The 10,265-nt window shown below is 34.2% G+C and overlaps 1 protein-coding gene across 6 annotated transcripts in view; it reads right to left on the reverse strand.

Moving 5' to 3' along the window:
• LOC118741166 (vascular endothelial growth factor receptor 1-like) overlaps positions 1 to 10,265 on the reverse strand; it is a 135,332-nt gene that overhangs the window by 17,147 nt on the left and 107,920 nt on the right. For 3 of the 6 annotated variants that reach the window (XM_036473033.1, XM_036473032.1, XM_036473036.1), the window contains exons 3-5: positions 5,644 to 6,039; positions 5,443 to 5,570; positions 5,002 to 5,206 (exon numbers count right to left, since the gene is read on the reverse strand). In XM_036473033.1, the coding sequence (XP_036328926.1) occupies positions 5,002 to 5,206; positions 5,443 to 5,570; positions 5,644 to 6,039 (729 nt within the window). The remainder of the gene's footprint in view (positions 1 to 5,001; positions 5,207 to 5,442; positions 5,571 to 5,643; positions 6,040 to 10,265) is intronic. The other 3 variants (XM_036473035.1, XM_036473034.1, XM_036473038.1) reach the window with 1 other exon arrangement.

Here is a 10,265-nt window from a genome sequence, read left to right on the forward strand (position 1 = left end):
TTGCAACAATTCTTTACCAAGAAATACGTTTATGACAAAATTTTGGAAAATGGGCGTAGCACCGCCCACTTGTGATCACATATATGTATCTCGCTAACCGTTCTAGCAATTTGTACCAAGCTCGGTATGGTTATTGTGCTTGCCACATAAAAGCAAACCATTGAAAATTGTTGAAATCGGACTAAAATTGAGGCCGCTTTTCATATAACGGTAAATTTCAGAAATGCTTGAAAATTCAATATTTCGAAATTTAAGGACGCTAATTTACTTAAAATGTATACACCCCGGCTTATCATGTAGCGGTAGCTTTCGGAAAGGTGGAAAACATATATTTAATACTTGCGCCGGGTATTTAATGTTCGGCTCCGCCCGAACTTAGACTTTCTTACTTGTTATGGTTAATCTTGATGAAAGTTACATGTATCGTCGAGGACATGGTTACGTGCAGAATTTTAAATTAATTAATATTCTTCTCCATATAAAATGTACGAGTATGGCTTTATTAAATGTAAACTTATGCGAAAACCTAAATATTTCGTCAACCAAGGGTTAATTTTGGTGGCGTCGTGGCAATTCGCAGAAATTTAATAATTTGTCTACGTTTGGGGGATGGCGAGGGGAAGACGAAAGCAGAACAATCGTACATATTTATGCACATATTTACATTTATAAATGCACACATATTTATGCGTTTGTCTTCTTGGACGAATGAAAAATTTCATATATGTAGTGATTTAGAGATAGCCGTTTCAGTAATGTACCGTGGCGTGTACGCTAGAGGCGATGCTACTTTTTGGCGTCTCGCCGTTTGTCTTGGTTCAAATCCCGGACGGACCAAGTAATAAATTATTTTTTTTTTTAATTGTCATATCCATATTCGATTTTAAATTTTACTATTAGCTTTGTTTAAAATAATATAAATGGATATGTAGGTACAAACGCATGCATAATTTCACATAATCGCTCAAATTTGCCAAAAGTTACTGAAAGCTTTATTGTAAATGTTTTCACTAAAATATTAGTTATTGGAATTAAAATTTTATGCGAATCCAATTTTTATTCCCATTTTTAGAAAGCGCAAGTATGTATATGTTCGTGCCACAAAAATTATTTCATAAGTAGTTAATTTTAAACACAAATATGTATGTACACTGGCAAAGTGAGTGCATCCTGTTTTTTGTTTAATATTTGCAATGTTTTTAAGTTAAACTTTTATGTTATTTTCGCCGGGAATTGCGGTTTTATGCATATAGCAAGTGCAATTTGTAAAAAATAGCGCTAATTTTTTTTATTTGTTTGCAAAAGTGCAAAAAGCCGTCAGCAATAAATAATCATTAAAAATCAACCGGACTTTTTAGCCGCTTAAAACTTGATCTTGTTCCACTAGAATTAAAAAACCGATCTATCTGCGTACTCAAAATTTTCCTAAAAACTCAAATTAAACAGGTCAAAATTTAGACGAGAATTCGTTGAATTTTTCTATGTTCTGTGTAAAGTTTGAAAGTTTGACTTGTATAGTTTTGATTAAAGCATGAACCACATTTTTATAAAAAGATAATAAAAAAAATTAATTGAAAAACATTGCAAATATTAAGCAAAAAACCCCATGCACTCACTTTTGATTGCCAGTATATGTATGCATGTACATATGTGTGTAAACTTTATGCCAAACTATCATTATTTTAAATTGTATTTGCATCTTCATAAAAGGAGAACAAGATAAAAAATTTAACAAAAATTACAAATTAATGAAAATTATGTGAAGATTTACCATATTTTCGTTTATTTGCTCACAAAGAACATCATATTTCATGTTGCTCAACATTGTATTATGTTATCAACATTAAATTCAACAGAATTTTTACATTCCGACTTGAACTTTTCTAACACTGTTAATTTTTCGTCCGCGAATAGTTTCCACTTTCAGTTTGCACCTTCTCTATCTATCTAAGTTCTCTGCTCATACACATCTCTTTTGCCTTTGTGAGCTCGTGTTTGATCGGCACTGATGTACAGATTTTTCGCGTAGCTATGCGCTGTATTTGGCAACCAAATAGGCTTATGATTGTACGTCTCTGTAATTTTTTGTAACTTTACACCCAAAAAAAGGGTGCTTATCTTCCAAGAATAAAAAATATAAGTATGCCACTCTGCGTCTTTTTACAAATGCTTCGTTTAAAAAAAAAAAAATTAAAATCGGTTCAGTACTTTGAGAAATAAGTCGTTACAAACGTACTCCATATAATCAATTTTATTTAATAGTATAGATATAGATATGTACATATACATGTATTTACAAAAATATTCAGAGTCAGATTTTATGGAAAGGAATATGTTTAAATATTTATTTAACTACATTTTACTTTCAAAATAGTATACATAGTATGTATGTATAAGTATATTATACATGTTTATATTTATAAATACTTTAATTGTAGTTAGTAAGTTATGCATTTTTGTTTTTAATGTGTATGAGGTTACCTTTACAATTATGTATGCACTCCACCTTCGTTTTTTTTTTTCAAAGTTGATACCCTGACTTATTCGTGTATAAAGGATTTTATAGTGAAAGCATTTTTAGGGGCCGGAAAGGTGTTCCGAAAGAGCCCTAAAACCAAATTTTGTTTGAACGGAGAATTTATTATGCTCCATACTAGAAATGGGCACGGGATTAAAAATTTAATCCCGATCGCGCCCATCCCGAAATTCAGTTTTTAAGTCCCGAACCCGCCCATCCCGACATTTTTCAGAATTGTACCGCGGGTCCCGTGGGTCCCGATATCTATCTCTAAAGCAGGCTACAAACGGACAACAAATTGAAACGATCGGTTGAGATTTCAACGTGGCTTGCAAACCGATCGAAGGTTGACAAAAATGTTCATGTCTTTCAATTAATTTTAAATAATAAAAATAATAATGAAAGATCTGGCATCTTCCGATTATTTTGTTTTGCTTTGCTGTTCGTTTTCGTCTCAATAGAACATTAAGGGCCAATTTTTCAGTGCACGGCCGTGGTTTAAACTCAGTTTAAATGCCCGATCTGGCTGGTTTAAACTAAGATCAGCCAATCAAATGTCAGCCAGCTGCTCAATTTAAACTCAGTTTACTTAATCTAGGTTTAAACTGGCACTGAAAAACTGGCCCTAAAAGTGCATATTTCAAACATCGTTTTTAAGAAAGATTTTGTGAATTTGCGGGGGTCGCGGTTTTATCGGGAGTGTTGGGAAAGGATTTTGGTCCATCCCGCCCGCCATAATTTTACAGATCTTCCCGATACTGCCCATCCAGATGAATTTGAAATCAGTACCGTGGGTCTCGCGGCTCCCGCTATCCCGCGCCCATCTCTACTCCATACTACCCACAGTGATTGTTACCTTTGCTTGAGCTATGCGGCTTCTAAAAACCTGGAACACCTAATCTAAAATCGGCTGCATTTTGCTTTACATATCCCCTAAATTAAATTACATGTACATACATAGATTGCCATTAAAAAACTTCCTAGAAATCTGTTTATTTATATGCAAAAGGTATGTTAATTTGAGAAATTTTCTCATATAAATCCTTATATGTATTTCGTGACAGAACGTTATGTAAAATAAATAAAAATGTCCATAGTATAGGAGAAAGATCGTTCTTTAAAATAAGCCTGGCTTTGAGTGTGAACAACAATTTTTAAAACCACTTAGAAATTACATCATACTCGATATAGGGCACCTCGTGTACCTAGCATTGTGTAATTTTTAAGTTGTTTTCAAAACTCTAGTTCACATTCAAAGCCAGGCTCATTTTAAAGAACACCGGCCCACTCCTTGTAAAATGGATGAAAAGGTTGTTTATTGGAATTGGATTAGTCCTGTTATCGACTTCGGGTTACGACCGGAAGTGGGTTAAACTGATCGGAAGTCCATATTTTTAATCGGAAGTCCATTTCAGAGAAAAGTTTCCGACAAAACTTGTGTAATTTTTCCGCAGAATCCGAGTTTGTGGTAAAAACTTGCATGTGCCATTTAAAAAAATCAGTCGAAATCGGAAGTCGGTAAAGCGACCAAAAGATTGCCTTATATTTAAATTTAATTGTACTAATATTGTTGTCCATTGAAAGGCATTTTTTTTTAAGTTAATGCGCCGTTTTTAGAGCGAACATAAAAATCAACATTATGGATTTTCAACGCCTTTCGGATTTCAGGTGGTTTTTGCAAAAATTTGCGTATATCGGGGTTTGAATATATGAGTATATACATATAGTAGGGTTGCCACTTTTAAAAAAGTTATGATTGACTTCAATTAAGGCAATTAGGTAATTAAAAAAATGTATCACAATATGAGTGTCAGACGAAAGAAGTTCGAATTAAATTAAATTATTTAAAAGTTATATGGAATATTAAAATATCGATGTCAAACGAAAGAGCGTTAAGAATCTATAGTTTGAAAATTTAGAATTTTTTGTGGTGTTTGGAGAGGGTTGTCACCTGTTTAGATTGAATTTATTTTATAAGTGAAATAAATTATTAAAAGAAATATTTCAATATTGGTTGAAAAAAGTAATTACTTTTACGATGCAGTTTGAATTTTTTTGATACAAACACGATTTACGCAGTTTTTAAAAATTTTTCCAATTGTGTGTATTTTTTTTTTACTACAAATTTTGACGTCATACGGGTTCACTAGATGGTCCTATTTTTTTTTTTTAAGTAGATACAGATTTAATATCTACTTTCAGAGTATTTTTACATATTATGGACTAATATTTATTTATCGAATGCATATTATGGATTACTACCGTTTGAATATTTATACAAAACGGATACATTACTAATATTAAACAACTGGAAGGATAAATATATTGTAAATGAATACATATTTGAGAGCACTCAGATATATCTGTACATATGACTTGTAATCTACTAGTATTTATGCATATATGTACATGTGTACTATAAATCCTATATATCTACTAAAAATATGTATGTACATGGAATTAAAAATTCGAATATAACATACGTCTCTTGATAACAAAAAAATCATGTGAACTGTTCGTGGTCCCATTTCGGCTAAAACATTCCAAATCAGTTATATTTTCCAGATTGCGTATGATAAAGCCAATTCTTGGCTCAAACTCTATCGAATCATACACATTACCAGGTGGAAAACTTGTCAGCTGGGGCACCGATTTTGAGGAACATAAAACCTTTGCCTCACCATTATCCTAAAGGCAATAATAATAATAAGTGAAAAACAATAAAAAAAAAAAATTATGTAGAAACCATAACCATGAAAGTGTGAAAAAGATATGTGTATAAGTACTATGTTTGTGCTTATACTAATAAAACCAAGAATAATTAGTTAAGTGAAAAAAGAAACTTTCAACTAATTAGCAAGTGAAAAGCTTGATATGTTAAACGAGCTTGAAAGCAATATTGAAAGTGTTTTAGGAAAACTTACCTCGCCATGTGATGTGGTTAGAAGCACTTCTATATTCGGCATAGTCGGCTTACAAGGTATCACTGTATCTTGATACTGATAAGCGGTTATAATAGGAAATTCCGTTAACGCCAACAAATTCGCTGGATCTGGAAAAATACAAAAAATCGGAATGTTATATTTGCTTGGTATTAACAAACGAAGTACACATTCTCTACTTACCGTTGACGTACACGTAAATGGAGGATGCCTTATTGTTATTCACCAATTCGACCACCTCTTCATCCAGCATTTCGTCGAGACTCTTGCTAACGCTCGATTCTTTTATGCAATAGTAACTGCCCACATTTAGATATGATATCTCCAATAGGTAGAGCATACTGCCAAATGATCGTTGCGGATCGCCGGTATCAAATGTTTTCACCTCGTGTGCCGGCGTATTAAGCGTAACTTTCCAGAGCAATGGTTCATTGGCCTCACAACGTATCGTATAATTTGTATTCATTTCGAGCGTTACATATTCCATTAGCGGTGTAATTAACGGTGCACCATATTCGACGGCATAATTACGCCTGAAGTTATCGTCGCCGTCAGCATTGGCAGGTGTTGGATGTGGCGCTGAAAAGAATTCGATATTTTATTAATAACAAATGCTAATTATTTAAACAGAAAATAGCAAAGGTAATATATATATATATATATATATATATATATATATGTATATATACTATATTTGGTTCAATTTCTCAAACAGCAACTCAAATCTTAACGGTAGAAGTTTTAATTTATATTTCGCATTTTTCCTACTTTTAGTCAATGAAATTCTTTGACTAAATAAATTGCGGCGCCTCAAATGATCCAAGTGGTTGGACGCATGCATTCCACTACATTGAAAATGAAATAAATTTTAATAAAATCACTTGAAAGCTACAAAAAGGCTGACAGACAACGAAAATCGGATGCTCACAATTAAGTTCTGTCGCCAGTGGCGCCAAAGTCCAATATTCTATTTGCTTACAAAGAATTTATCACTTGTTGGGTGAGAAGAAGACGTAGGACGTAGCACTCAATTAAATTCGGTTGCCATACCACGTGCGAAGCAATGAACCGAAGCAGTGTTGCCGTTTTGGTAGGCTTCTACCAAATTTTGTAGAATACTTTTCAAAATTTTTAATTTTGGAAGATTGATAGATTCGTTTTTAATTTGGTAGATTCTACATGATTTTTTGGACTTCATTCATTTCCACGAAATCTTAATTTCTGGGTGCTGGGGCTTCCCCTTTTTTTCTAAAACCAGGTTTCGAGTTATTCGAAAAATGGAAAATGGCCATTTGAAAAACCCGGCTTCCATTTTCAAATAAAGAAAAAACCGGATAAACCGGTTTTATTCTACATATTTTGAGAACATTTACACTTACTGTTAGTAAGAAATCACGATAAAAATTAAAATATGATTGCTAAAAATAAGTATAGCTTTAATTTAAAAACCAGTAAGGCAAAATAAGTTCGACGTATTTTGGATTATAAGTAAAACAGCAAAAATAGTAAAAAATTCACACTTAGCACCGATCATACTTAACTTCCCTTAGTCGGGAAAAACTCGAGCATGTAAAACCGACTGTGTCGGAAATGAGAATACAGCATCCGCTGAACCAGACCGACTAGACAAATATCTTTAATCAGCAAATTCGTCAATTCTACACAGAGTTTAGTAAACTGCTATAACAAAAAAAAAAAAGTGATAGGCTCTCGTTCGGTTTTCCTTTTATTTTTTAAGTATTTTTCTGCAGTGGAAAAATTTCCAATATTCAGATATAAAATTCATAAAAATGGTCTTTGCCGTACTATTCTCAATAACACAAATATTTAGAATTTTAATATTCTGATATATAAATAAACCAGGTGAAAACCCGGATTATTCGATTGTAAAAATTCTGTTTACTCAGGATTCAAAAAACCAGGATTTCAAAAAAACACATAAAAATATTTTTAAAAAACCGATTGAAACCGGTTTGGAAAAACCTAGTCAATGACCCTAAACACCCCCTTTTTCTGTTAATCAGTTCTGGTCGGTTTTTCGATTGGTCCACATTACTTTTCAAGGTAGCAGTTGGTATCATTTTTGGCCAGGAGCAGCGCTTCCTCAAAAAACGAGCTCTCGCTTCTAGTCAAACCGGGTGCGTTATAGCCCAATGCCTAAATATGTAAGTTGGAAAAAGCCTTTTCTAAGTTCACAATCTGATTTATAATAATTTCAGGCAGAAATAATTTTCCCGAATAGTTCGCGAGAATCTAAATCCGCTGAGAGAAAGCGGGATGATTCAGAATTGGGCTGATTGTTAATCTTGCTTTTGCCACCATTTATGAAACTTTTGGTAGAACTCTGATAGATTTTGTGTGACCATTTTGGTAGAAAAATATTTTTGATGCGGCAACACTGAACTGAAGTAGAACTTCTACTGTAGAAGTGATACACGAACATAAACAATCTGAGGACTTCTTAATTCATTGACATTTACTTAGCAGGTAGGCTAAATAAAACTAATCCTAAAATCAATTGCTACGTGTACATAGCTACATCTGCTACAGGTTACATATCGTCCATTCTACTATTTTCATGTTCTTTTAATTTGTTTTAAATGGACATGGTTTACGAATAAATCACAGCATATTATTGCTTGTCAAAGTGTTCAGTTCTTCGTCTCTCTGTGCATCGCTGCTAAAATCTTTACACCTAAACGTCTTGCAAAGGCGGGGCAGAAGCATAAAAAATGTTCCACCGTCTCATCCTCTACAAGGCGCTAAGTTCAATTGGGGTTATCATGTATACCGCGCACAGTCAAGTGTTTGTGTCACGACAAATGGCCAGTCAGCAATAGCACAAGTTGTCTGCAATCCCATCTGTTCAATGACAGCACACACCTATTTAGCTAAACCTTCTAAGGTTGAGATCAACATGAGTTTTGCTTTTGTGCATGCTGCAGGCCATCGAAGCCTTTCATCAATCACCCAGGTCCTGACGGCAGCTTCGATGGCCGACGATAACTCTCTCATATCTGGACTTAGTTCTTTTTTTTTGGATTTCCACCTACATTAATATTCAGAGGAACTAAAGGAATGTAACATGCAGCAATTTAAGGTTAGAACTTAGACTAAGGCTAATAGCCTATTTCCACCAAAGGCTTAACTGCAGTTAAGAGCTCAGAAAAGTTCAAGTAATTCCAACATGGGGTGATCGGAAAGGTTTTTTTCGTAAGTACTGCTTTTTTCCTTTCGTTAGCTTCCTCTTAATAGGTGGAATCATCCCCTTCGTTTTTCATACGGCATAAACTGCAGTTAAGGCTTGGTGCAAATCAATTATAAGACAAGTGCAAAAGTACCAAGATTACGAATAGCACTAAGACGACGATGAATACGAAGTCATGAAGGCGATAACGATAACGATCACGAAGATGAAAACGAAGATTAAGCGGACGAAGGCAAAGGCAAATACGATGATGAATACGAAGTACGACGAAGAATACGAACATGAAGAGGATGAAAAAGAAGAAGGCGGAGCGCGATTGCGAAGACGAATATAAGGACTAAGGCTAAAGCTAAGAAGAAGACTATGATGAAGAGGGATGATTGGAAAAGAGCACGAATACGAAATCAAATACGAAGGCGATTACGATGTCGAATAGTAAGACGAAACAATACTGAGTGCTGTTTTATGCACACGTTGTTTTTTGTTAGCTCCGACAAGAATAAAACTACGACGAATACGTATACTTATAATAGAACTTAAGCAAGCTAATATTAAGAATAATAGAAATTGTCTGAAGTATGAGAAGAATTGGAAATGAATCGAACGAGGTTTCACCTCCGAAATGTGTTGCCCAGGCGCAATCTTTTCCAACTATGAACTTCACGTAATAGAAACTGGCATGCGATCTCCTACAATCGCGCGGTCATATTCCGCGAATTCAATGAGCAATGATTAATCCTTGCACTCTTATTTGAATATCTCAGCTTCGACGGCTTTCATGTTCTTAGGGAAACTCTAACGGACAGCGGCTTCGCCGTATCATATTTTTCGGGAGACAATTAAAGTATTCTCTAGATGAAAGTAGAAATTTAGCTATACCTTTCGGAGGGACATTGCTGTCTATCTCTCTTCAAGGCGCGACGGGGAGTTGGTATGCAATATTTTGCCCTACTATTTAGTTACTGATTTTTTTTGTAGCATATTCACTCAACCACATAAAGTCTAGCTGTTGCTATACAATTGTCAATCGCACTTGTCAAAGTGCCAAATATTTACTTAGTTGTTATCACTTTTACTATGGTATCAATGAAACGTGTGACTTGACTATTAAATAAGTCTATTATTTTTGTGTACTTATGTACATGCGTATGTCCACTGTATATGCGCAAACGCGATTTTCTGTAAGCTTGCTTCGTCAATTAATTTTTGCCGCACTTGCCCTTTTATTCTGAATTGTGTTTTTTCACTTTAACAAAATTTTATCACCAGGCTAAAATACAAATAAATGAGGTTCGCATTGCGTTTTTTATTTATTTGATTTCGTTGGGAATGCGCTCAACCTGCAAAGATCGAACATTGATTGAGCTGTGGTACGTGTTTAAACTCACAAAGAAGAAGAAAGAGAGGATATACAGAAATTGGTGTTAACTTTTTCATAACCCATCAATGAATGATTCAAGTCAATTGCATATGCATAAATTGATTTTTAGACACGTCACAGTTAGAAGATTTAAAGCAAAGTTTTCGGCTTGAGTACTGGGCATACTTATTAGAGCTCGGGCAATTCGGTTAATCGATTAACCGAATTATTCGAATC

The sequence above is a fragment of the Rhagoletis pomonella genome, unplaced genomic scaffold (genome assembly GCF_013731165.1).
Source record: "Rhagoletis pomonella isolate Grant_MI unplaced genomic scaffold, Rhpom_1.0 Rhpom_scaffold_00006, whole genome shotgun sequence".
NCBI classification, from domain to species: Eukaryota; Metazoa; Arthropoda; class Insecta; order Diptera; family Tephritidae; genus Rhagoletis; species Rhagoletis pomonella.